Here is a 26265-nt window from a genome sequence, read left to right as displayed (position 1 = left end):
ATCCCTGAACCCCCGCATAAGCCGATCAAGTAACATGTCCTAGGACATTTCCCTCTCACTCCACGCCGAGCCCACTTTGCATTGAGAGAAGTCCAGGCCAATAAGAATACTAGATATCTCACAACACATTCAAAGGCTGGCATCAAGCTAAGCATCCAAACACTCCCTTAATAGAGCTTTTTACACCAACACTTTCCTAACTAACATAGTGACGAAAAAGGCCTTATTAAGCCTCATCCACCGTCAAAAATACCTCAAGATTCGTAGAACAAGTCATCAAGATGTTGTGGTTCTCAATGAATTTTTTACGAATCTCGAGGTCTTTATTGATGGTGGATGAGGCTTAGTAAGGCCTTTTTTCCTCACTATGTCAGTAAGGCTTGTTTGACTCAACTTTTTATTGATCTCATTTAGTCATCAATCTAAGATATGATCTCATTTGAACGGTTGGATTGATGCAATATGTGTATGATGTGTGGGCAAGGTCCAACCAATTTGTAATAAACTGAGGACAATGTTCTTCAAAGGGTTCAAACCATCAGATATTCCTGGAGATATGTATTTCGTACTACGAAGGGCATCTAGTGGTAGATATGTGGGTAAGACATAATTCCGAGATGACAGTAACCCAACTTGAGAACAAAATTTGGGAAGTAAAAAACCACAGCTCTTGATTCTCTCTTTCTCTCAAAAAAATAAAAATGGCTCCTCTGAAGAAATCGAAGAAAACAAAAGGGAAATCAAAAGGACCGAAGAAATGCAAGAGCATGAGCATGAACATAGTTCCTTTGGAGCCCAAACCCATTGAATCCGACTGGTGGGATAGTTTCTGGCAAAAGAATTCATCTTCTGGTATTTATTTCTTCACCAATTTTTCTCTTTTTTTTTTTTGTTACTTAATAATCCAACAAATTTATCGATAATTTGAAATGGGTATTTGTTTCCGAGTTACAATCATTTATTTTTCTGTTAGATTTCTCTGTTTTATTTTTATTTTTTGGGTGGGCTTTCCAAATTTTGTTTTGTTTCGTTACTATTGATGGAATTATGACTGAAATGAGGGTTTTTTTTGTGAAAAAACCTACTTCAAAATTCACTATTTCAAAAAAAAAATTTAATAAGATTTTATGAGTATAATCCAGTTTTCTCTTTGTTGGAAAATCTTTTAATTTCTTCAACATGGGTTTTATTTGATCTATTTGTTTTCTTCTTCTAAGGGTCCATTAACCATCAATCCTAGTTGTTGGTACATAGATGGAAGACTTATATATCTAGACTTAATGCCAAGAAAGTAGTACAGGTGCCAGTTTGTTGTCGAAATGAGTGTTGAAGGGGTTGATTAGGAGGCATTGCTTACCATTATTATAAAATGTAAGGAGAGAAGAAACCAAAATATTAGTAATCAAAACTACATTTGCTTGCTTTGAGAGGAAGACAACATAGAGAAACTTTACTATAGCTTATGGAGCCTACTCGATCATGACTAGAGAAGACTTCTCAATTAACACTATATATATGAATATTATTGCTGTGCACACAACATGGGTAGTATTCTAAATGCTTCTCTTTAAGGTCATTATTGGCATACTTTAGATGAACCACAATGTGGTGTTTCAATGTTTGCTTAGTGATGTAGTGCTATGGTTCTCAAATTTATTTATTTTAGCTGATTGTAAGTGTGTTTATATAATTTGAATCCCATTTTCTATGATTCGAGTTGTGGTAAGGATTAGTAGAGTATATGAAAATATAATATGGTACATAAGATGCACTATATCATGTTCCGCATATCTTATCACATTGGCAAGTTGTAATATATGGAAGGTTGTGTGATAGAGATAAGGAAATATATTTGGAAGGCTAGTATAAACGGTTTTTTTTTTTTTCTTATCCCTGTCAGTAACCGACACCCCACATTCACCCTTTGCATTGAAATTGGCTTTATATGTAAGGTTTCTGAAAGATCTTGACCAAAGGTAGAAAAGCTGGCTAGCATTTATAGTTCATATAATTTTCTATAGAAACTAACCAAGGGTTCTTGTAATGACATCTATGAATCTCAATAACGTTTCTTTAACATGTATTAGTGCTTAAGCTCTACTAAGAGCTTGATCTTGGTTGGCTGCTCTTCGACAACGAGTCACTGTTGTCGTGAACCTAGATGTTTTTATTTTGTTTTGCTTTACTACTCTCTTTTTTCTTTTAATAAAAATATTTCATTCCTTTATATCTTTGAAAACCTCCCTAATCCACACACTCATGCCTCATGATCTCCACTTTTCTTTAAATCTAATATCTCTCCAAAAAGATTTTTTTTATTCAAGCTGCACAATCATACTTCCTATGCTCTTGGAAGAGATCATAATCGATCTGATCTAGTGGGCCACTGGCTCCGACAGACTCAAAAAAAAAAAAAAAAAAAGGGAGCTGGATGTGGCATTGATGAACTTCATAGACATGAGATCAAGAGTTGATATTCCAACTAACTAATTGCTTTTTCTTTTTTCAAAGGACTATGCAATTGTGAAAGGATAGTGAAGTATATGATGTTGCAATATAATATGGTACATGAGATACACTGTATCATATTCCGTGTATCTCATCATAAACGTTAATTTGTGATGTATGGAAGGTTGTGAAAGAGATTTGGGTTCCTTGTGGAGATGTATTCCTCCCCATTCTGTATCTATCCATCAATCCACTTTTACCGAGTTATGTATATAATTTTGCATGTAGAATCCTATGGCTGTGTCTTTGGACAAGCATCCCTTATTTAATTTTGTATGTAGTATGGGAATCAGCCTCCATACTCATTATAACTAATGTAGTGCATTTTTCCAAATTTTACACCAATTGCAAGTTTTGTTTCAGTTTGGTATCAAACCTATCCAAACTATTTGAGGTTGCCAACATAAATCCAGTTTGACCCTTCAATTCGATATTCAACTATATCTTCTTTCAAGTTATGTGTCTTCATATCATACTTGCTACCTCAATGCACTTCATTCCGCCTTCCTCTTGCCCTTTTAGAATTCTCACTGTGCATCAAAGTACTCCTCATTGTGTTTTCATTGGTTTTTATTGTTCATGCTCAAACCATGTCAAACCATTTCTCTTTAACTATTTTTAGATCCTCATATACATGCTAATCAATGATTTGTCTTTCCTAGTCTTTCTATTCATCCATCTTAACGTTCTCATCTTTGCTCTGATCATCTTATAAACATGTTTCTTTTCTGGTTGCCAAACATTCTAAACCATAAAGCATAGTCTTATTGTTGTCCTGTAATTTTTTTTCCCTTTAGTTTGCTTGGTACGTGTCTGCCGAAGTAGACTCCAAACGCCTATTTCACCTTTAGCTACAAGCACTAATTCTATAAGTAACATCTTTCGTTTTTTAACCTTCCAAAAAAATAACTTTTTTTTTTCTTTTTCTTTTTCTTTTTTGGTCTAAGGTTTAATTGCAATATTCAATCAACTGAGCCATGGGTCTGAGCTCAATTTTTATGAGTAGCATCATCATCAATACGTCCATCATTATAGATAATAGTAACCAAAAAACGAAATGGTTGACTATTTCATTAGAGTATGTTTTACCCATCCATCTTTGCTAACATCTCATCTTGATGAGTGTTTTTGCTAATGTTACACTACACATATTCTGTGTGCTCTTGACAATGAGTGAGGTGTGCATTTGCTGGTTGGGAGTGGCTATGATTGTGATGGCTTAGAGAGAGAGGGGAAGGCTGGTTTGGGGGAATGGAGCTTGAAAATGACAAGCAAAACAACATAGGGGCTTCAAGGTAGTTTCTTAACAAAATTCAAATTAGACCAGAAATTTCTTCTTGGGAATTGTAGTATAAATGAACCAATTTGAGAAATAAGACACAAAATATATTGAGGAATCAGACTGTATTTCTATTTTCTTTTGCTTATTTGCCTTCTGTATATTTTGCTTGTAGCTTTGCACACATTTCTCTATAAGATGGACTATTTCTTTTAACAACTTTGATATGCATATTCAGTGGTTCCCAACAATGAGATGGAAGGATTCAAATATTTCTTTAGGGTATCAAAGAAGACTTTTGAATACATATGTTCCCTAGTGAGAGAAGATCTTGTGTCAAGGCCCCCTTCAGGTCTCATAAACATTGAGGGAAGGCTTCTTAGTGTCGAGAAGCAAGTAGCCATCGCCCTAAGAAGGTTGGCATCCGGAGAATCCCAAGTTTCAGTGGGACGGGCCTTTGGCGTTGGGCAGTCAACAGTGTCTCAGGTGACATGGAGATTCATTGAATCCATAGAGGAGCGAGCCAAGCACCATCTCAAGTGGCCTGAACCAGATCAAGTGGAGGAAATCAAGGCCAAGTTCGAAGGAACCTATGGATTGCCCAACTGTTGTGGGGCCATTGATGCAACACACATCATCATGACCCTTCCAGCAGTTGAGACCTCAGATGATTGGTGCGATCAAGAGAATAACTATAGTATGTTCTTGCAGGGAATTGTGGACAATGAGATGAGATTTCTTGATATCGTTACTGGGTGGCCTGGTGGCATGACCATCCAACAGCTTTTAAAATATTCCGGATTCTACAAACTATGTGAGAACGGGGATCGTCTAAATGGTAGCATCAGAACCTTACCCAATGGAGTAGAAATCAGAGAATATATCGTTGGTGGGACCCCATACCCTCTTCTCCCGTGGCTCATCGCTCCTTATAAAAATAAGAGCCTCTCAGGTTCCATGGTCTGTTTCAACGCGAAGCATAAGTCCGCGAGATTGCTTGCGGGGAGGGCATTGTCACAATTAAAGGGTACTTGGAGAATCCTTCACAAAGTTATGTGGAGACCCGACAAGCGGAAATTGCCCAGTATCATCCTGGTTTGTTGTCTGCTACATAATATTATCATTGACAATGGAGATGAACTGCACGCAGATGTCCCGTTGCCTGATCACCATGACTCGGGCTATGGTGAAGAAAGCTGTCAGCAGGTCGACTCACAAGGACAAACCATGAGAGAGAACTTAACTAAATATATAAAGCATTGTGAACAGAAGCCTCCTTCGAATTGATCAATGTGCCATCTTAGCTTAGCTGAGCAAACAAAAATGCATGTACTGGTTTTGGCTTAATTTTGAGTTCCAGTTTTTTCAATCGATCTGCGAAAAAAGTACTGGTTCTTGGATTATTAGTCCAAACTTGGTAGGTGGCAGTCCCATTCGATCATTTTTTGTATTTCTCTTTATCGTTAGAGCGCAAAGTTTTTCGTCTCTTGGTAGCATTTCCAGGCTTGGACGGTTCTGTTTTACATCCATTGTCATAAAAGATGATTAAAAAACTTCTAATTTTGAATGACAGTCGGATTATCAGTAAACTTGGCCTATTACTCTCTCCATTACTCCAAATAAAAAAAACACCAAAAACAAAAAAAGATCTTCCAGCATGTATCCATTAAAAGAAAAGAAAGGAAACAATTTCAATTTTTGTATTAAATTGCTTAAGTGTAGAAATTGAATATTCATGCTAAAGTCAGAAGAGATCAATTTCTTTATCTTGTTGAACATCTTGTTCATTTGCCTAAAATAAACTGTTGAATTGGATCTCATCGTCTCTAGATTAACTTGACTGAGTTTTGACTAAATCGAGATTTTCAAAATATCATTTTGAGTCATCTTGATTGTCAAACGGGAAATCAAGCACGACGTTTCACCTTGAATATATGTCTCATTCTTTAACGATACCAAGATGACTCTGTCTCAAATGAGACTAATTGAAACCATTCCTTCAAATCTATCCAAATTTCTCTCTCAAAGTGAAACGGAGTCCAAATCCATACAAAGAGAGTTGTGGATAAATTATTCGTGGAGTTCCATTTCAATGTAAGCTTTTGAAATCTAAAATTTCTCGTAAGGTCATCATTGATTTTAAAAATAAAATTTTAAATTTAGGATTCAGGTTGCATTTAATAATACTACTGAAGTCTGAAGTTTGGAACTAGTTTTTATATTTTTATTTTTGGTTCAGAACTTCTGGATTCATCCAACGTCCCCCGTCGTTAATTCAAATCTTCTGAATTTCGATTCTAAAATTTGAAATCTAAAACAAAATAAATAAGATTAAAACATCTGAAGTCTATACTTAATATAGGATTTTGAAATTAGATTCTCTCTTTTTTTTTTCCTCCTAAATCTAGACCATCGATGGTGTAACTTGAGTATTTTCTTGAACACATAACTTCTGATGTTTAGTTTGGTCCAATAATCCCATTATATTATCACGTGTCCGTCTCTGTGCCCTTCTCAGGGTTTCTCATACTTCGATCTCGCATCAAATAAACTCATACTCGTTATATCTAAAACACCAAGTACTTCTCAATTAACACTATATATAGGAATATTATTGCTGTGCACACAACATGGGTGATGGTATTCTAAATGCTTCTCTTTAAGGTCATTATTGGCATACTTTAGATGAACCATAATGTGGTGTTTCAATGTTTGCTTAGTGATGTAGTGCTATGGTGCTCAAATTTTTTTTTTAAGCTGATTGTAAGTGTGTTTTATATAATTTGAATCCCATTTTCTATGATTCGAGTTGTGGTAAGGATTAGTAGAGTATATGAAAATATAATATGGTACGTAAGATGCACTATATCATGTTCCGCATATCTCATCAAATTGGCAAGTTGTAATATATGGAAGGTTGTGTGATAGAGATTAGGAAATATATTTGGAAGGCTAGTATAATGGTTTTTTTTTTTCTTCTTTTTTTTTCTTATCCCTGTCGGTAACCAACCCCCCACATTCGCCCTTTGCATTGAAATTGGCTTTGTATGTAAGGTTTCTGAAAGATCTTGACCAAAGGGAGAAAAGCTGGCTAGCATTTATGATTCGTATAATTTTCTATAGAAACTAACCAAGGGTTCTTGTAATGACATCCATGAATCTCAATAATGTTTCTTTAACATGTATTAGAGCTTGATCTTGGTTGGCTGCTCTTCAACAACGAGCCACTGTTGTCGTGAACCTAGATGTTTTTATTTTGTTTTGCTTTACTACTCTCTTTTTTCTTTTAATAAAAATATTTCATTCCTTTATATCTTTGAAAACCTCCCTAATCCACACACTCATGCCTCATGATCTCCACTTTTCTTTAAATCTAATATCTCTCCAACAAGATTTTTTTTAATTCAAGCTGCACAATCATACTTCCTATGCTCTTGGAAGAGAGCATAATCGATCTGATCTAGTGGGCCACTGGCTCCGACAGACTCAAAAAATAAATAAAAAGGGGAGCTGGATGTGGCATTGATGGACTTCATATACATGAGATCAAGAGTTGATATTCCACCTAACTAATTGCATTTTCTTTTTTCAAAGGACTATGCAATTGTGAAAGGATGGTAAAGTATATGATGTTGCAATATAAAATGGTACATGAGATACACTGTATCATATTCCGTGTATCTCATCATAAACGTTAATTTGTGATGTATGGAAGGTTGTGATAGAGATTTGGGTTCCATGTGGACATGTATTCCTCCCCATTCTGTATCTATCCATCAATTCACTTTTGCCGGGTTATGTATATAATTTTGCATGTAGAATCCTATGGCTGTGTCTTTGGACAAGCATCCCTTATTTAATTTTGTATGTAGTATGGGAATGATGTCGTCCTTGTTTGGTGAGGAAATCAGCCCCCATACTCATTATAACTAATGTAGTGCATTTTTCCAAATTTTACCCAAACCAATTGCAACTTTTGTTTCAGTTTCGTATCAAACCTATCCAAACTATTTGAGGTTGCCAACATAAATCCAGTTTGACCCGTAAAATCGATATTCAACTATATCTTCTTTCAAGGCATGTGTCTTCATATCATACTTGCTACCTCAATGCACTTCATTCCGCCTTCCTCTTGCCCTTTTAGAATTCTCACTGTGCATCAAAGTGCTCCCCATTGTGTTTTCATTGATTTTTGTTATTCATGCTCAAACCATGTCAAACCACTTCTCTTTAACTATTTTTAGATCCTCATATATATGCTAATCAATGATTTTTTCTTTCCTAGTCTTTCTATTCATCCGTCTTAACGTTCTCATCTTTGCTCTGATCATCTTATAAACATGTTTCTTTTCTGGTTGCCAAACATTCTAAACCATAAAGCATAGTCTTATTGTTGTCCTGTAAATTTTTTTCCATTTAGTTTGCTTGGTACGTGTCTGCCGAAGTAGACTCCAAACGCCTATTTCAGCTTTAGCTACAAGCACTAATTCTATTAGTAACATCTTTCGTTTTTTAACCTTCCAAAAAAATTACTTTTTTTTTTATTTTCTCTTTTTCTTTTTTGGTGTAAGGTTTAATTGCAATATTAAATCAACTGAGCCATGGGTCTGAGCTCAATTTTTATGAGTAGCATCATATCAATACGTACGTCATTATAGATAATAGTAACCAAAAAACGAAATGGTTGACTATTTCTTTAGAGTATCTTTTACCCATCCATCTTTGCTAACATCTCATCTTGATGAGTGTTTTTGCTAATGTTACACTACACATAATCTGTGTGCTCTTGACAATGAGTGAGGTGTGCATTTGCTGGTTGGGAGTGGCTATGATTGTGATGGCTTAGAGAGAGAGGGGAAGTCTGGTTTGGTGGAATGGAGCTTGAAAATGACAAGCAAAACAACATAGGGGCTTCAAGGTTGTTTCTTAACAAAATTCAAATTAGACCAGAAATTTCTTCTTGGGAATTGTAGTATACATGAACCAATTTGAGAAATAAGACACAAAATATATTGAGGAATCAGACTGTATTTCTATTTTCTTTTGCTTATTTTCCTTCTGTATGTTTTGCTTGTAGCTTTGCACACATTTCTTTATAAGATGGACTATTTATTTTAACAACTTTGATATGCATATTCAGTGGTTCCCAACAATGAGATGGAAGGATTCAAATATTTCTTTAGGGTATCAAAGAAGACTTTTGAATACATATGTTCCCTAGTGAGAGAAGATCTTGTGTCAAGGCCCCCTTCAGGTCTCATAAACATTGAGGGAAAGCTTCTTAGTGTCGAGAAGCAAGTAGCCATTGCCCTAAGAAGGTTGGCATCCGGAGAATCCCAAGTTTCAGTGGGACGGGCCTTTGGCGTTGGGCAGTCAACAGTGTCTCAGGTGACATGGAGATTCATTGAATCCATAGAGGAGCGAGCCAAGCACCATCTCAAGTGGCCTGAACCAGATCAAGTGGAGGAAATCAAGGCCAAGTTCGAAGGAACCTATGGATTGCCCAACTGTTGTGGGGCTATTGATGCAACACACATCATCATGACCCTTCCAGCAGTTGAGACCTCAGATGATTGGTGCGATCAAGAGAATAACTACAGTATGTTCTTGCAGGGAATTGTGGACAATGAGATGAGATTTCTTGATATCGTTACTGGGTGGCCTGGTGGCATGACCATCCAACAGCTTTTAAAATATTCCGGATTCTACAAACTATGTGAGACGGGGATCGTCTAAATGGTAGCATCAAACCTTACCCAATGGAGTAGAAATCAGAGAATATATCGTTGGTGGGACCCCATACCCTCTTCTCCCGTGGCTCATCGCTCCTTATAAAAATAAGAGCCTCTCAGGTTCCATGGTCTGTTTCAACGCGAAGCATAAGTCCGCGAGATTGCTTGCGGGGAGGGCATTGTCACAATTAAAGGGTACTTGGAGAATCCTTCACAAAGTTATGTGGAGACCCGACAAGCGGAAATTGCCCAGTATCATCCTGGTTTGTTGTCTGCTACATAATATTATCATTGACAATGGAGATGAACTGCACGCAGATGTCCCGTTGCCTGATCACCATGACTCGGGCTATGGTGAAGAAAGCTGTCAGCAGGTCGACTCACAAGGACAAACCATGAGAGAGAACTTAACTAAATATATAAAGCATTGTGAACAGAAGCCTCCTTCGAATTGATCAATGTGCCATCTTGGCTTAGCTGAGCAACAAAAATGCATGTACTGGTTTTGGCTTAATTTTGACTTCCAGTTTTTTCAATCGATCTGCGAAAAAAGTACTGGTTCTTGGATTATTAGTCCAAACTTGGTTGGTGGCAGTCCCATTCGATCATTTTTTGTATTTCTCTTTATCGTTAGAGCGCAAAGTTTTTCGTCTCTTGGTAGCATTTCCAGGCTTGGACGGATCTGTTTTACATCCATTGTCATAAAAGATGATTAAAAAACTTCTAATTTTGAATGACAGTAGGATTATCAGTAAACTTGGCCTATTACTCTCTCCATTACTCCAAATCAAAAAAACACCAAAAACCAAAAAAGATCTTCCAGCATGTATCCATTAAAAGAAAAGAAAGGAAACAATTTCAATTTTTGTATTAAATTGCTTAAGTGTAGAAATTGAATATTCATGCTAAAGTCAGAAGAGATCAATTTCTTTATCTTGTTGAACATCTTGTACATTTGCCTAAAATAAACTGTTGAATTGGATCTCATCGTCTCTAGATTAACTTGACTGAGTTTTATTGACTAAATCGAGATTTTCAAAATATCATTTTGAGTCATCTGATTGTCAAACGGGAAATCAAGCACGACGTTTCACCTTGAATATATGTCTCATTCTTTAACGATACCAAGATGACTCTGTCTCAAATGAGACTAATTGAAACCATACCTTCAAATCTATCCAAATTTTCTCTTCAAAGTGAAACGGAGTCCAAATCCATACAAAGAGAGTTGTGGATAAATTATTCGTGGAGTTCCATTTCAATGTAAGCTTTTGAAATCTAAAATTTCTCGTAAGGTCATCATTGATTTTAAAAATAAAATTTTAAATTTAGGATTCAGGTTGCGTTTAATAATACTACTGAAGTCTGAAGTTTGGAACTAGTTTTTACATTTTTATTTTTGGTTCAGAACTTCTGGATTCATCCAACGTCCCCCGTCGTTAATTCAAATCTTCTGAATTTCGATTATAAAATTTGAAATCTAAAACAAAATAAATAAGATTAAAACATCTGAAGTCTATACTTAATATAGGATTTTGAAATTAGATTCTCTCTTTTTTTTTCCTCCTAAATCTAGACCATCGATGGTGTAACTTGAGTATTTTCTTGAACACATAACTTCTGATGTTTAGTTTGGTCCAATAATCCCATTATATTATCACGTGTCCGTCTCTGTGCCCTTCTCAGGGTTTCTCATACTTCGATCTCGCATCAAATAAACACCAAGTACTTACGTGTATTACACCTTCGTTAGTCGTCACTGCGAACTTGTGTTTCATTCTCTCCCCCAAAAGACCTTACTTTTTCCTTAAAATTACAATCCAAACACTCCAATATCTAAAGTCTAAACCCACTCTTCCTTCTTCTTCTTCCCTCACATCTCTGCAACTAAATCCCTTGACCTTCATACCCTCTATTTTTCTCCAAATTTACATTTCATACTCTCGCATGGATCCTCTCTCTGCTCTCAGAGACTTCACCATACGAGGTGAGCTAGACAAAATCGTCCGAGTCGGTGACGAGTTTCGCTTCGGCAACGATTACATCTTCCCCTGTTCAGCCGAGACCGCCTACCGATCCAAACAAGGTAATTTATATACCCTAGATTCTCTCGTTTATTACGTAAAGAACCATCACATCAAGCATACAGAGTATCTCCAGAACGCTCGAACACAGAAAATCCCACTTGTAACCCTACCAGATCGAAAACCCTTACTTGAATACTTACAAGGCAAGGTCTCATCAAACGACGCGATCGAATTCGTCGTCCCTCAAAACGCTAAATTCTCTGATGTGGTTCCAATCGATGTTGAAGAGTATCGACCAGAGGATCCTGGATTGGTTGGAATTAGGGCCCCTTTGGTTGCTGATCAAGAAGAAGACGAGAATTTTAGGGTTAGGGTTTCAGAGAATATCGATTATGTTTCGATGATTAGGGCTTTAGAGAGACCGTTGAAGGATAGGGAATCGTTGTTGGAGTGTCGGCATCGGGATTTTTATAGTGTTCTATTGGCGTCGACTAGACGTGAGGAAGAGCGGCAACGGATTGAGTCGCAGCAGAGGAAAGATGGGTTGGTGGCAAAAAGTAGGTTAATGGGTTCTGATGATAGAGGGTTTTGGAAAGATGGGGAGGAATTAGGGTTTGAATCGACCCCTAAGCCGAAGATGAATTTGAAGGGTAGTAAAATTGGGGAAGGAGTGCCCATAATTTTGGTGCCGAGTGCTTTTCAGACTTTGATTACTATTTATAATGTGAAGGAGTTTTTGGAGGATGGTGTGTTTATTCCGACAGATGTGAAGGTGAAACAGATGAAGGGGGCGAAGCCGGATTGTGTTACGGTGCAGAAGAAGTTTAGTAGGGATCGCGTGGTGACGGCTTATGAGGTTAGAGATAAGCCTTCGAGTTTGAAGGCGGAGGATTGGGATAGAGTTGTTGCTGTTTTCGTGTTGGGGAAGGAGTGGCAGTTCAAGGATTGGCCTTTTAAGGATCATGTCGAGATCTTCAATAAAAGTAAGTAATAAATGTTTTGAACTTTACTATTTGATTTTTGGATTTGAATTATTTGTTCTTTGTAGAAAGATAAGAATTTGTTGAATTGAGTTGGGGGCACTTGTTCTTATTATGCTTTTATCTTGGATAAAGAGTTGAGTTGTGCTGGAGTACATTGAAATGAACATCGATTCTCCCATTGCTGATGTGGAGGTGCACGCATAACCATAGATGCTTTTCACTTGTATCTCGATGAAAAGTATCTATGGTTTCGTACATAATCCACGCCAGCGATGTGAGAATCAATGCACATTTTAATGTTACTTAAGCATTTTCCTAAAGAGTTAGGATTGTAACTCGGGCGGATTGGGGATCAACCTGCACCCAACCCACGCTTGACAAACACCAACCTGCGCCCAACCAGACCTCAGAGCCCAACCCAAGTCGGGTTGGTTAAAAATATAAAATTTGAAATTAGTTGCCCTAAAAATATATTTCAAAGTTTACATACATGAAATTATAAGCAATGCAAAGAAGAAGAAGATGATGATTAACTAAAGCTTGAAATGTGAATTGTGAATGAGAAAGAAACAAACATATTTGAAAATATTTTTAAGTTATAATCATAGGGTCTTGTTAATGTGCGCCCTAAGGGCACATGTTAAAGTGCAATAAATACACTTTGGAAATTGAATTTTGTACTGAAAATGACCTTGAAAAAATTATTTTTTATCGAAATACCCTCAGATTCTAATTTCCAAAGTGTATTTATTGCACTTTAAGGGCACACGTTAACAAAATCCATAATCATACTAAGTTCATATTCGGTTAAATCGATCAAACCCGATACCTATGCCCGAACCCAACCCGATTTGATTCAGTCAAATTTTTTTGTCCGAACCCAAGCTAGCTGTGCCCAGACCCACAAGGTCGGGTTCAACCCATTGGGTTTGGGTTTTGCCTGCCAAGTTGCAGCCCTATAAAGAGTTGTAGTTTGTTTTATTTAAAGATATATAGATGGGTAAAAAATTGTAGTCCTTTGTGGGATATTTCAACAGTGTATCTCAGCAATGATGGTTTTCTATTGTTGGAGTTTGGAGGGATCGTGGATTTGAATTTCCTTTATTTTGACACTTATGGTGCTAGGTAGCGCTTCAATCTGTTCTTGTGTTCCTTCCCAACCTAATAGATGAAGGAGGACATTCGATTCTCAACACATATTATATCCTTTAAAAGAAGTGCAATTGAAATTAGAATATAACTCTTAAATGGGAATGATTAAATAGTTTGTTCTTCTTTTTTTTTTGTGTTATTTACTTTTTGTTTTTAAATTATTTCCCAAGACTTGCTCGTTGAGGTTCATTAGATACATTTATCTTTGTGAGTGGTCTCCCTTGTCTGACGAGACTAGAGTTGGGCAAGAGAAACAATACACTGATGTAAAATGTATCTCTTATGCAGTTATAGGGTTTTTCATGCGTTTTGAAGATGACAGTGTGGAGTCTGCAAAGATGGTGAAACAGTGGAATGTGAAGATCATTTCGGTGAGCAAATGCTTCTTCTAGAGATCCTTAATTGTTTAAATGTTGACTAGCATTAATGTAAATTGATGAATATGTTATGTGCTATTTTATTTTGATGGGTAAGCTTGACTCGAACCCACAACCTCAAAGTTGCACACATACATATTAGTCTACTGAGCCATGGGTTGGAGCCTATGTTCTCTCTCTTGTCTTTTAGCATACTATGTGCACAACATTATATGTAAATGTAACTTGAATGTGCAGATTAGCAAGAATAAGAGACACCAGGACAGAGCTGCAGCTCTAGAAGTATGGGGCAGGCTGGAGGAATTTGTACGGTCACGATCGCATACTTGAGTTGCTCATAAGTTGAAGGGAGAAATTGTAAGCTTTTGTTATTGGTCTTGATCAGCAATAATTACTTGTTGAGTCGTGCTGGAGTGACCTCAAGCTGGAACCTCATATCGCACTTCTTGACGTGAAAGTGGATTGAATGCTTTTTCACTCGTATCTCAATGAAAAGCATCTATGGTTCTCATACACTTTCATGCCAAGAGGTGCAATATGAGGTTCCAGCCTGAGGTCACTTCTGCATTATTCTATCTTGTTTCCTAAGTCCTTAACTGCTAGTTGGAGACCACCTTTCCAATTGTTCTTCACCCAAAAATAGTTCAATCTTTCCAACTTCAATTTGCAAAACCATTTGATAATGTTATAAATCTCATGTTAATAGCGACGTGCAGAACTCTTTAACATTACATGTATTTCTTTTACTTTTGATCAATTAGCAAATTTTATTTGAAATGGGGTGCAAATGTACTTTAATCAGTATACCACCTCATACTTTTTGGACAGAGCCAATTACTTACCAACAGGGACCTACAGAAGGTTGCTAAATTTTATTAAATAGGATACATTCGCAGTCATGAAATGGTGGATGTCTTCAAATAGATTAGTAACAAACAAGTTTAGGTTTTTGTTTCACTACTTTCTAGATTTGTTGAAATCTTTTTTTTTTTTTTTTGTTACATACAACTCCGCTCAGTTTCACATTACATTGCCGACTTCCTCAGATGAAGAATGGTTGGGTTGCGTTAGATTGGGTAGCTGGTGTGAGAATCCAGTCAACTTGTTGGGATGTTCTTTGGAATCAACTTGTTGCAGTCCATATTTGTTTGCGCTACTTGTCAATGAAGTAATTGCTCTAGTTGTAGATGAAGTAACTGTTCGTTTTGACAAGCGTGTAACTTAGTTTTATATTATTTAGAGCCATGATTTTGTGATGCCCCCCTCTGACCTACACCGCCGTAACAGAACTGTAGATCATTTGCCTCAGGATACATAAGAAAAGATTTAATGGTTCTGTGGTGAGTAAGGAGCTTCTGTCAGGGGGGGCGTTAGAAAATTGTTATTCTATTATTTATGGATGATGTAGTATTATTAGTTGATGAGACTAATGAAAGTCAAACACAAAATAAGAATTATAAAAAAGAGGTGTTATAGATGAACATTTGTTTAGCCAACATCAAATATTTGGAATAAGGCTTTGTTGCTGGTCTTTTCCGTGGGTTATATTTTATGAGAAAAATCATATTTTTTTTCTTGAGCAGGCTCGTGCATGCTTAGCTTTCTAAAATTGAAGGCTTACTACTCAAATTATTGAGTCAAAAACTTGTCACTAACCTGAGGCTAAGGTTTAGTCAGATTCGGTATATAATATTAAACCCAAACCATATTTAGTATAGCTCACTTCTTATTAGAGAACCTAAACTACTGAACCGACTTCGCCAATCCATGCCCGATGATTTGAACCACTTCCTCCCATCAAATTACTGAAACACAACTCTCACGGTGTGAAGTCACTAATCAGGTTGATTTAAAATTAACATTAGGGGTACAAGTTTATCGAGATCAGCAAAACGTTAATAGAATGGCTCAGGAATAGCTTTACATTTCTGCCAAGTTTTCAACAACTGAACCTTACAGGACGATCAGGTTCGACCAAATTTTCTACTTTTTACATAAAAAAATAAAATATATGAACGTAATTTAAGCAAAAGGTATACACAATTAAAAATAAAAATAAAAATAAAAGATGTAAATCTGTGTAAAGCCGTTCAACCTAAATGAACTAAGTCTATCCAAGTAATAGAATTTTTTTTTGCCAAGCGTGAATATTTGATCTTTCTTATCCTGACAAAAGTAAAAATTATTGCCATGTCATGTGGCAAACTTATACGCCACTGACCCCATGAATTTCTGCCCAGCCCCATTAGTAGGGGACCACCTAATATGTTGGTTGTTTCAAATTCAAACCATCGGATTGAGTATTGAGTCCTTGATAATATGAGTCGCAAGGTGGACAAGTTCAAGAACCGTATATCCATACACCTCGGGATACATACATTTTTTATGGGGAAGTGTAATCATGTATCCTGAGGTGTACAGATATACAATTCCCAAACTTGTCCACATCAAGGAGTCTATTGAGTATGCCACTGGGCGAGTCATATTATCTCGACTCTTGAGTATTCATTTAGGCCTTGAAATTGATTGTAAAAATAAAAAATAAAAAAACAACTCAAATCCAATTGGCAAGAAATCTCCCCCAATCAAACAGGATTTGGAAATACCTGAAAAACAAAGCCCTTCCATAATTTTTGTACTTCTCAACTCTGAGCACCTCAAATCAATGAAGTCCACATATGTATGATTGCTCAACAGTTAAAACAACACCACAAATTAGAAGAAAAAAATAAGGAGTTCAGCTATTTCATCAACAATAGACAAAATAATCCCAAGTGGCCACTCTTAAAGATGAAAAACATAAAAGTTAACTAGAGTGAAAAACACATAACTAACTCATGCTGCAGGTACCCCAGCATCTTTGATGGATTCACGCCAGGCATATTCCCTCGCTCCATCCTTGTCGACGATTTTGATCACGAAATTCGGAGGGGCCACAACCAACCTGGACCTGATCTCAATTATGCATTTATCAACCAAATCGATTGCTTCTTCCACAGACATCCCACTATGGTAGTGTCTATCCATCATGGAAAGGGAGAAATATGATCCATAGCCAAAGGCACCCTTCTCGATCTTGTGAAGGGTTGCAATGTAATCCAAGTAGTAGAGAGATGGGCCAATCTCCTTATCGTAACCAGCCAAAAGAATGTTGACCATGTACGGGTTCTGGAACCAGGATTGCAACAGTTAAACCAAGTTGGATATCAGCAGATAAACATAAAATGGCACCAAAAACTTCTGAGGGATGAAAAATAAATTCCAAATCACACAAAACATTTAGCATCAACTCAAATTCTCAACCTTGGGATGATTTGGTAAGAAATGTGTGTAGTTTGATCTTCTGGTTAGATTGGGGGACTTTGTTTCACTTCTAAGAATCAAGAAAAATCCATATGATGAAAGCCATTAAACTAGCATTTACCCTTACAAGCAAGTTTGTCAAAGTGGGTGACAAGACTTAGCTTGGCACCAACATGAATGCCAGTAAGGAAACACTCATAGAAAGCAATTTAGACATATATTATAAGAAGGAATTAAATATCTGAAAATTTAACATATTCAACAAAAGGTACAGGTATAAATTTGAATATAGCATACACCAAAGGAATATTTTTTGTAAAAATTTGGCTCCAGAGGGTTAATTTGGTAACTCAAATGATAAGAACCAGGTAAAACAATCACAAGTCATAATTAGAGACATTACAATCATGTCTACATGTATTATTGTAACTATCATACTATTCAAATAAGCTACAAAAAGATAAACACATATATTACCTTGATTACTCAGACCGACACAATATAACTCTCCTGGATTGAATGTGATCCATAGGCGAAAGAGATTCAGAAATTTCAGGGTCCCTTCTAAGAATGCCCACATTTGAGTTCATATCTTGATGAATACAATGCAACAAGGTTTGTTCTCCTTGGCAATTAACTTATTTACTGGAGAATACAACCTACTACGCCCACACTTGAGCTCATACCTTGATGAATACAACAGTGAAACAGGGTTTGTTCTCGTTGGCAATTTCTTATTTACTGGAGAATGCAACCTTAATATTCTACTCGAAATAATATCCAATTGCCTTAAAAGTCATTTAGAACATTTTGGCATGAATTGGTAGGTAGATTTCTAAGTTAATTCAGACAGGTACAACTCTGGACACTCAGGCCAACCCAATTTAAGTGTCAGTTCGTAAATTTCTAATACCACTTCGATGGTTTCAGAGATATTGAACTTCAGCTTGATTTGGGTTCAGTCTTTTACTTATTTCATGTGCAAATCATGGCAACAAGCACACATCGTATGGTTAGGGCCAGGATTGTAGATGTCTATCTTCCCACACGAAGATGAGTCTATAATTGATTTCTTATGAGGATGATCTCCACATTGGACTCAATGACCATGTGTGAACATATATGTCAACTTTCATACATCTAAATCTAACTAAAGCTTATATAAATGTAAATAAGCAAAAGAAACCAGATAAAGCTCCAACATAAAAATATCAAAGGGGAAGGCGGCCTCCTCAGCTCAAAAGAGAAGATACTCGAGTATTAACATGAGTTGCAGCCTTCAACAATAGCTTCAATTGTTTTTTAACAAGAGTTACAATAGCTTCTATATTTTTTATTTTTTTTCACAATAGTAAAACCATTGAAATCCTTGGACTGATAGACCAATGAGATTAACTTTTACTGTCTTAACCACCAAGACCATGGTGCTATAATTGTCTAGCATTATTTGATTTCCTTACCACCAGAATCTAACACCTCATTGCAAGGGGAGCGTACTCCATATAAATCCTCCCAATGTCAATACCCTCAAGTTCTAGCATTGCATAAGCTCCAGAAAATTACTTCAAAATATCCAATAGAATCCAAATAACTCAAGAAAAGTAATACCTAGACCTAAGATAAAGCTCCATTGAATTAAAATTTGACTCACAAACTATTGAGAAGCTTTGCAAACTCAAAAAAAAAGTTACAAGTCGTTGTCTTCCTACTTATCAAATGAGTGTGTCAGTTTAACTGAAAAGGAACGTAGATTTCCCAAGGGATCAAATGACCTAAACATAGTAAGGCCTTTAGAATTGGATTCATCTCCACACCATGTATCCTTCAAAAATATTATTCTATTGCCTATTTCGACTTTGAATTTGAGACCTCAAAAACGTTTCTAGTATTCTTTAGGTATGCTTTCCCAAACACTAATTCCATAGCTCACAAGGATTCTGTTAGTCCATGAGACATAAAATGTGACTAATCAGCCAAATTCTAGGTTGCTCAAACACTGTAGTCCAAATCATGTTGGATTTCTTTTTCTCTTTAATACTAAAGAATTCATTAAAACACAAATAAAAAGCAAAAGAAAAAGAAAAAACTATAAGAATAAAGTTCTTGGGGGAGTAAAATAAAACAAATGAAAACAGAAAGCAAGGCACCCAACATAAATCACAATATTGGAAGCAAAAAGGATATGACTCCGGAACATATAAAGGCATCTATTACCACATACTATTAGCCCCAGGAAAAATGCTCCTAACCATTGTTCAAAGTTCAAACCAGTCTAATCTCATTTATGGAGCAAATAATTCCGCAAAATATCTAGACAAACACCAAAATAAACTGAGAGATTCAACAACCTATATGACGGGATTAAGACTCAAATGGTTGCAGAAAATGTAAAAGCCTTCCAACAAACCTCTCATTTCAATTTCACTTAATTCTTTAACTCCAGTGGAACCCAAGAAAGCTACCTTATATTGTGCCCCTTCCATATCTAGAAAGTCCCTTTAGGTTGGATGGGCCAGTGGTAGCTATAGAAGCTACCATACAATTTGAGTTTATTGGTACCTGTCAGCATCCTATTCCATCTCCCCATAGGATTCACCACATATTTCCATAATTGCTTATTGCATTTCAACCACTCATGCCATTGGATGATCATCATTGTCATTTTACCATAATTTTGGAAATGGAGAAGTTTCAGGATTTGAAAGCGAATAGATTTCTCATCTAAATCCAAGAAAACCATCTGTCGATCTTCATTAAGGTCGCCAACCTATGTTACTTCGGCCTGTATCAAAGCTAGTGATGTAGGACAACCTATACTTGTTGGATTCTAGGATGTTAGAAAGGCTAATTTGGTGGTGAAGTAGAAAGAAAAATTATAAAAAAGAGTTTCAAGAAAAGGTCTATGATCTCTGATTAAACCTTTACTTGATCTCTGATGTCCCCATCAGTTAGACACTATCATATTTTTAAATTATATATGAAATGTCTTGGAGAATCCAGGTTTTGTTTATAAATGGTTCAAATTTATCTTCCAAAACTTAATCCAACACTACTAGGGCTGGCAATGGATCAATTTGGTACCGGATCAGTTCCAATTCGCTACCAATCTGAAATCTTTGCCTATGATCCAAATCCGATCCGATCTGACCGATCCAATTAAGATTTCACTCTACTCAAAACCAAACCAAACCAAATCAAACCGATCCAACACCAATAACTATTTTATAAAAAAAATCGGATTTGGGGGAAGAAATAATACCTAGGGTTGGGAGAGAGAGAGAGAGGCATATCTAGAAAGAAATTGAGAGTGAGGTGGAGCCGTAAAGGAAGTTGAAAAAGTAATATAATTGTTTGTCTAATATGTTAACGCATCAACTTATAATATATTATAATATTATATAATAATATATAATATAATATTTATATTTATATATTATATAATATATTATAAGTTGATGCGTTAACATATTAGACAAACAGCTATATTACTTTTTATATATGATAATATAATTTATTATATTATTATATTATAATATTATATTATATTATAACGTATGCTTATTGGCGATGATACAACAAGAGACAATCAGAAACAGAAACGAGTGGGTTTTATTGTGGGTTTGTGTACGTCACCTTCAATCAAGATTTAAACGCGTTTATGATGTGAATTAAGATCCGACACTGAAGAACCGAATATCCACGACTTCAATATTTACTTAATCACCGGAGTATTTGATCGAATTGCCGAAAAAATTAGCTAGAAAAATCATTTTAATACCGTAGGGACATGTAAAACCCAGTTGTGAAGGTAGGAAACTTATAATTTTAAATTCATAGTATAGTTTTTAATGAAATCTATTTTATTTCAATTTTGATAATTAGTTTCAAATTTATTATGATTTAAATTCAAAAATTCATGCATCAAATTGTAAAATAATTGTTTTGTATCTTTTCTCTGATATTTAAATATCGTGAAATAAAAATAAATGAATTTGGGTGAGTGTAACCAGAAAATCAATTTGTTTAACAAATTGATTTCTATAGTAATTTTCGTAGAGTGTTCGCTTTAAAAACTGTTAAGACGCCATGTTTTGAAAATATATTTTCATTGGGTAATTATCTATTAAAATAAAAATGAAATGTTTAAGTTTAAATTTGAAATCGAGAATGAAAGTCTCGATTGTTTATAATCGAGAATGGGATTTTCGACTGTATGTGTTTGTGTTTAGGAATTTTCAGGTTCAGAGTGCTTTTGAACATTGTGTATTAGAGCATGAAATGCAATTAGGATGGTAATCGTGGGACGGTGTACCTGTATGTTTACTACTTTCGATATACTGCTGCATGTTTGTAATTTTAGAATACTTAGGAATATCGTCATACTTGCATATTGTTTTTTAATTTATTTCAAATGAATTTTGAAAATATAATTATTATTTTTGTTATCCATTAAAAAGGTAATGAATGCCCATTAGATTAATCGATAGCTCTTTCCAGAAACAACCAATTAATTTAGAATAATACGGGTTTAATATTCTCTCTGGTAATATGGGATACCACTTGAAAATATCTTTGTACTTACTATTCGGGAAATTATCATCTTATCTTTATTAGAAAACAACAAATTATACTGTAAAGATGGTTTGTAAATGACTAAATTGATTGAGGACACATTCATACCACAGAGGTACGATGAAACTGACTTGTCAAATGATCATTTACAGTCTATAATAGTCAAACGATTAATCTCCATTACGGATCAACGGCCAACTTGAGCCGGAAAACACGATCAATCAATTATGGTAAATTGCCAAACTGACCATAAAATCAGGAACCAACTGTGAGTTCCACATTAGTTAAGTACTAGAAAATCGATATATAAATCGATACTTTTATATCGGTCGTGCACTTCATCATTCTTATCACATACACCACTAGGATTGATATTCTTATGACATGTTTATGTTTTATTTATTTATTGTGAGATGAAAATATTTCGTTATCGTTTTATTAAAGATTAGCCTATTTCGAATATTATTCATTTTGTTTATTTATTTAAAAATCTGCATTATTTATAATATATTAGCTTGTTTATTCATTCATATTAGGACTATTAATTTGAAATGTAAATTAACTATTGAGTAACTTCCTTATTACTTACCCTACTAACAAAATATTACAGATGTCCTAATTATTGAGATACCTATTACTGATGAAGAACATTATATAGAGGGATCACAAGATCAGGATGATAAACACTATTTATGTTATATGTGAGGTGAGATTTGATTTTAGTGAAACTATTTTGTGCAATTTTGAACTTCCTTATATATTAGCATCATGTGTGTTGTGTATTTTCATATGTATATGTCTAGAGAGTGAGAGTTAATGTTTATGACGTGAACAACTGTTGATCAATATGAGATGTGTAGTTGATCTATGTACACTTTTGGATTGTGTTATAATATGTTTTTGAAGTGATGTATATTCGTTATGATATGGTAATTGGAATGCAGTGGATATATGGATTTTGATTATACATGTATATTTCTACAGGTAAAATTTTTTCATAAGTTCAATTTTTAGGGGAAACTCTGTCAAAATTATTTGGAAGAAATCCATATCGTATTTAAGCTTTGAAGATCTTCATTTGGATTTTTTTTCGCTCCACCCTTGAGATTTGAGAAGATCTAGATCCTAAAACATGGGTGTGACACTCTGCTTAAGGACGATGAGTTTCAAGGGAGAATTTTTTTTTTAATAAAGAGTTTTGTATTAAGAAATCAGATCGGATTTTCATCGTATTGGATTGAGGTTAATCCAAAACCAATCCAGAATTTTATTGGATCTTTAAATTTCAATTCGAATCCAATCCAAAATTCCATATCTGAATCCTATTTTTCGGATAGGATACCGGATAAAATCCGATCCATTGCCAACCCTACATACTACACAACCATCTATATAGAATAACAATTGTTACCCAACAAATACACCTCCAAGTTCTAAATTTCTAAAACCAATACCTTTTATAGTAACATCCCAACCCCTAACTCCATACTAGCTCCCCATGAATGTTTGTAACCACTTGCCTGAGATTCTTATTCCCATGCTCTCAACATCTAAATCCTTATCTTTCTTGGCTTCACAAGGCTCCTTCAATTCTAATAATTGGAGTTGTACTAGGAGTTTTTTATTAAGACAAAAATCTCCAAATGAACATTGAATACAATCCAAGTAATCTATCCCGAAAACAAATTTGATCAAAGTGACCTACTCCCAAAGGAGAAATTCTCTCCAAGTTGTATATTTTCTTTCAACTTTTCCAAGGCTAGATCTTGGTACGATTAGAAGGAAGACCAAACAAGTATAACATCATTATCAAAGAATGTTATCCACTTCATGTATGATCTAAACAAAAAAATTGAGGCATCAACCCTAACATAAGCTAGTAGAGGGAAGATAATGCATTTCGATAATTTACTTTTTTTCTAGCTGGAAAATTTTCCAAGTAATTATAGGCATTTTTGTTTATTCCGAAAGTATTACAAGTGTTGACAAAGCTATCACATAATGTTGTCACTTAGAGAATGGTTTGTCAATACTATGTGATAGCTCTGTCAACACATGTAACACTTTCGGTTCCAAAAACTTCGGTAATTATTTGGGAAATTTCTTTTTGGTTTCTAAAAAATCAGTTGTAGAATGGATTTTAAGTTTCATTCAAAAGAATGGAAGTGTTTTACGTTCGGGAGGGTTACAAAGAATGATGAATATTCCATCTAATCAATTAGACGGGCTTGGCCTAAGCTAGAAATTGGCTTTACTCTTGGGATACTAAATTCTATACCACTTCCTTTACCACAATACCAAAGATCTCTCTATTACATCATAACCATTTAGGAAATTTTAAACATTAGAATAGAGGGAAGATCCCTCACAAGCAAATGAAAAGAACTTTTCTCATCCAAAATCCCAATGTCACTTCCTACATCATAAATCTGAGCAACAGCAGCCTTTAATGGTACATGTCTCCAAGGTCAAGACTAAATCCCGATAATGAGAAGTAAATAATTGAAAATTGATCTACCTTCAGTCCTCTACTGTATATAACCATACAGAAGATAACAGTATGCTTTTAAACTTGCATAGAAACTATCTCGATGCATCATGAAGATCAGATGTGTCCAACAAATTCTAGTTCCCACTATGTAATGACAAGTAAAAAAAACAAAACTACCACCAAAAAATAGAAGTAATAATGGAGATAAGATTGTTAAGTTTCAAAGAAAAAAAACCATTGAAACATTCTTGGGAAAATATTTTTCATTGATCCTCAAACACCACAATTATCATTCTAAACTTTGTTCCTAATTTCTCCCATCGATAAGACAATTTTGAACCCTAACATATCATTCATGGCAGATCATCAAGTCGAGATCACAAAACAAACCAAGCCAAAACAAAAGAGAATTCTAATCCATTAGTTTGAAGGAAATCCAACTCCTAACGATTTCATATCACAAGTATCGCAATAACCCCTCAATTATTTATTTATTATTATCTTCTTTTTTTAAATAATTGAGAATCAAAACCCTATCAATTCCCTTCTCAATTGAAGGTAAAACCTCCATCACTTACGGTCAGATCACACCATGTAGATATACAATACCGTTGAATGTCTAAGTCTCAACAAAACCTAGATTAAGAAAAATGAACAAAAAATCAAACTAAACTTTGTACCTAATTTCTCTCATCGTTACAACAATCTTGAACACTAATATATTATTTATGGCAGATCATCAATTAAAGATCACAAAACAAACCAAGCCGGAAAAAAAAAAGAGAATCCTAATCCATTAGTCTGAAGGAAATCCAACTGAGAACACTTTCACATCACAATAACCCCCTCAAGGATAAAAAGTTGAGAACACTTTCTCAATTGAAGCTAAAACCTAAACCATCACTCACCGTCAGATCACATCACATAGACATATAATGCCATTGAATTTCTAAATCTCTATAAACCCTAGATTAGGAAAAATGAAGAACAAATCAAACTATAAAAAATAAAAGTTACCTTTCGCAAAGCGGTGGCGAGCTCGCCTCGGGTGAAATTGGCAGCAGCAGCTGTCGTCAAAGGAATCCCATTTCGGAACTGATACAATGCAACGTTCTTCTGTATGTACTCCGTAAATTGAACTCTGTTAAAATTTCCAAATTACTGTAAATTCAGCTAATCCCCCAAACCCTAGGGCAAAAAAAAATTGAAAATTTCAGAAAGAGAGAGTGAGAGAGAGAGAGAGAGAGACCTGTCACCGCTCTCACCACTAGCGCCCAAGAGTTTGTGAGAATCAAGAACCATGATCTTGTCTTCGTTGGATTTGTGAACCAAAATGCTGTTTACGGCAGACGAATCTGCTACAACCAAAGCGAAACCATTACCAACTAATCCAAACACACACTCCATTATCTCTCTGTCTTTCCTTCTCTTTCGAATCTCACTCTCTGTTATCTAAAGTAAGGAAGGAGGGATGGAGAAAGCAGAAGAAATTGTGATTTTATGCGTGGGTTTCGAGTTCGACTTGAGGGACAAGAAATGATGAAAGGGTAGTGTTAAAAGCACCCCAATTATTACCAAAGGCGCTCCAGCTATAACCAATTTTTTTTTTCCTTTATGAGTTAAAACTTTAAAAATATTTAATGGGTTGATTTTTGAGTAAGGATGATCTCAATGATAAAGAGATGATCCTCGCAAAAAATTAACTTATTCCAAAACTTTTAACCCCATAAAAATGGTGATTTACAGTTCTTCAAGTGGACATAGAATTGGATTTTTTAGAAATGGTTGAAGGTATTTTTGTCATTAAAACTTTTAGATGGTTATAACTTATGATCATGATG

General features: G+C 35.3%; 4 protein-coding genes across 4 annotated transcripts; 3 read left to right on the top strand and 1 right to left on the bottom strand.

Annotated features, from left to right (window-relative positions):
* Positions 1–638: 638 nt before the first annotated feature.
* Positions 639–5156, top strand: LOC147383162 (protein ANTAGONIST OF LIKE HETEROCHROMATIN PROTEIN 1-like). Its single transcript, XM_086428830.1, has 2 exons — positions 639–852; positions 4026–5156. Exons 1-2 carry the CDS (start codon positions 702–704, stop codon positions 5072–5074), a joined length of 1200 nt encoding a protein of 399 aa, XP_086284956.1. The 5' UTR covers positions 639–701; the 3' UTR covers positions 5075–5156.
* Positions 5157–8914: 3758 nt separating this feature from the next.
* On the top strand, positions 8915–10016 carry LOC147383161 (protein ANTAGONIST OF LIKE HETEROCHROMATIN PROTEIN 1-like; the record flags this gene model as incomplete). Its single annotated transcript, XM_086429038.1, is given in 3 exon segments — positions 8915–9506; positions 9509–9543; positions 9546–10016. Coding segments are annotated over 3 exon segments (1056 nt in total), but the record flags the coding sequence as incomplete, so codon positions are not given.
* Positions 10017–11253: 1237 nt separating this feature from the next.
* Positions 11254–14835, top strand: PHP (PLANT HOMOLOGOUS TO PARAFIBROMIN). Its single transcript, XM_086427364.1, has 3 exons — positions 11254–12529; positions 13970–14052; positions 14296–14835. The coding sequence occupies exons 1-3, from the start codon at positions 11467–11469 to the stop codon at positions 14386–14388; spliced, it is 1239 nt and encodes a 412-aa protein (XP_086283490.1). The 5' UTR covers positions 11254–11466; the 3' UTR covers positions 14389–14835.
* Positions 14836–16665: 1830 nt separating this feature from the next.
* On the bottom strand, positions 16666–25935 carry LOC147383159 (proteasome subunit beta type-2-B). The gene is made up of 3 exons (XM_086427365.1): positions 25674–25935; positions 25442–25565; positions 16666–17226 (listed from the first exon to the last, which is right to left on the bottom strand). The coding sequence occupies exons 1-3, from the start codon at positions 25829–25831 to the stop codon at positions 16894–16896; spliced, it is 615 nt and encodes a 204-aa protein (XP_086283491.1). The 5' UTR covers positions 25832–25935; the 3' UTR covers positions 16666–16893.
* Positions 25936–26265: the final 330 nt, after the last annotated feature.

Source organism: Akebia trifoliata, chromosome 16 (genome assembly GCF_017979445.1).
Source record: "Akebia trifoliata isolate Shusen 1 chromosome 16, ASM1797944v1, whole genome shotgun sequence".
Taxonomy (NCBI): domain Eukaryota; kingdom Viridiplantae; phylum Streptophyta; class Magnoliopsida; order Ranunculales; family Lardizabalaceae; genus Akebia; species Akebia trifoliata.
This window is presented reverse-complemented; position numbering and strand designations above follow the sequence as displayed.

Excerpts from the sequence above, each read along its gene's own strand:
- LOC147383162 (XM_086428830.1), top strand. The coding sequence starts at position 702 with ATGGCTCCTCTGAAGAAATCGAAGAAAACAAAAGGGAAATCAAAAGGA. Across the intron at positions 853-4,025 it reads GCAAAAGAATTCATCTTCTG|TGGTTCCCAACAATGAGATG; the intron begins GTATTTATTTCT and ends ATGCATATTCAG.
- PHP (XM_086427364.1), top strand. The coding sequence starts at position 11,467 with ATGGATCCTCTCTCTGCTCTCAGAGACTTCACCATACGAGGTGAGCTA. Across the intron at positions 12,530-13,969 it reads TGTCGAGATCTTCAATAAAA|TTATAGGGTTTTTCATGCGT; the intron begins GTAAGTAATAAA and ends TCTCTTATGCAG. Across the intron at positions 14,053-14,295 it reads GGAATGTGAAGATCATTTCG|ATTAGCAAGAATAAGAGACA; the intron begins GTGAGCAAATGC and ends TTGAATGTGCAG.
- LOC147383159 (XM_086427365.1), bottom strand. The coding sequence starts at position 25,831 with ATGGAGTGTGTGTTTGGATTAGTTGGTAATGGTTTCGCTTTGGTTGTA. Across the intron at positions 25,566-25,673 it reads AGTGGTGAGAGCGGTGACAG|AGTTCAATTTACGGAGTACA; the intron begins GTCTCTCTCTCT and ends AAATTTTAACAG. Across the intron at positions 17,227-25,441 it reads TCGCCACCGCTTTGCGAAAG|AACCCGTACATGGTCAACAT; the intron begins GTAACTTTTATT and ends TCCTGGTTCCAG.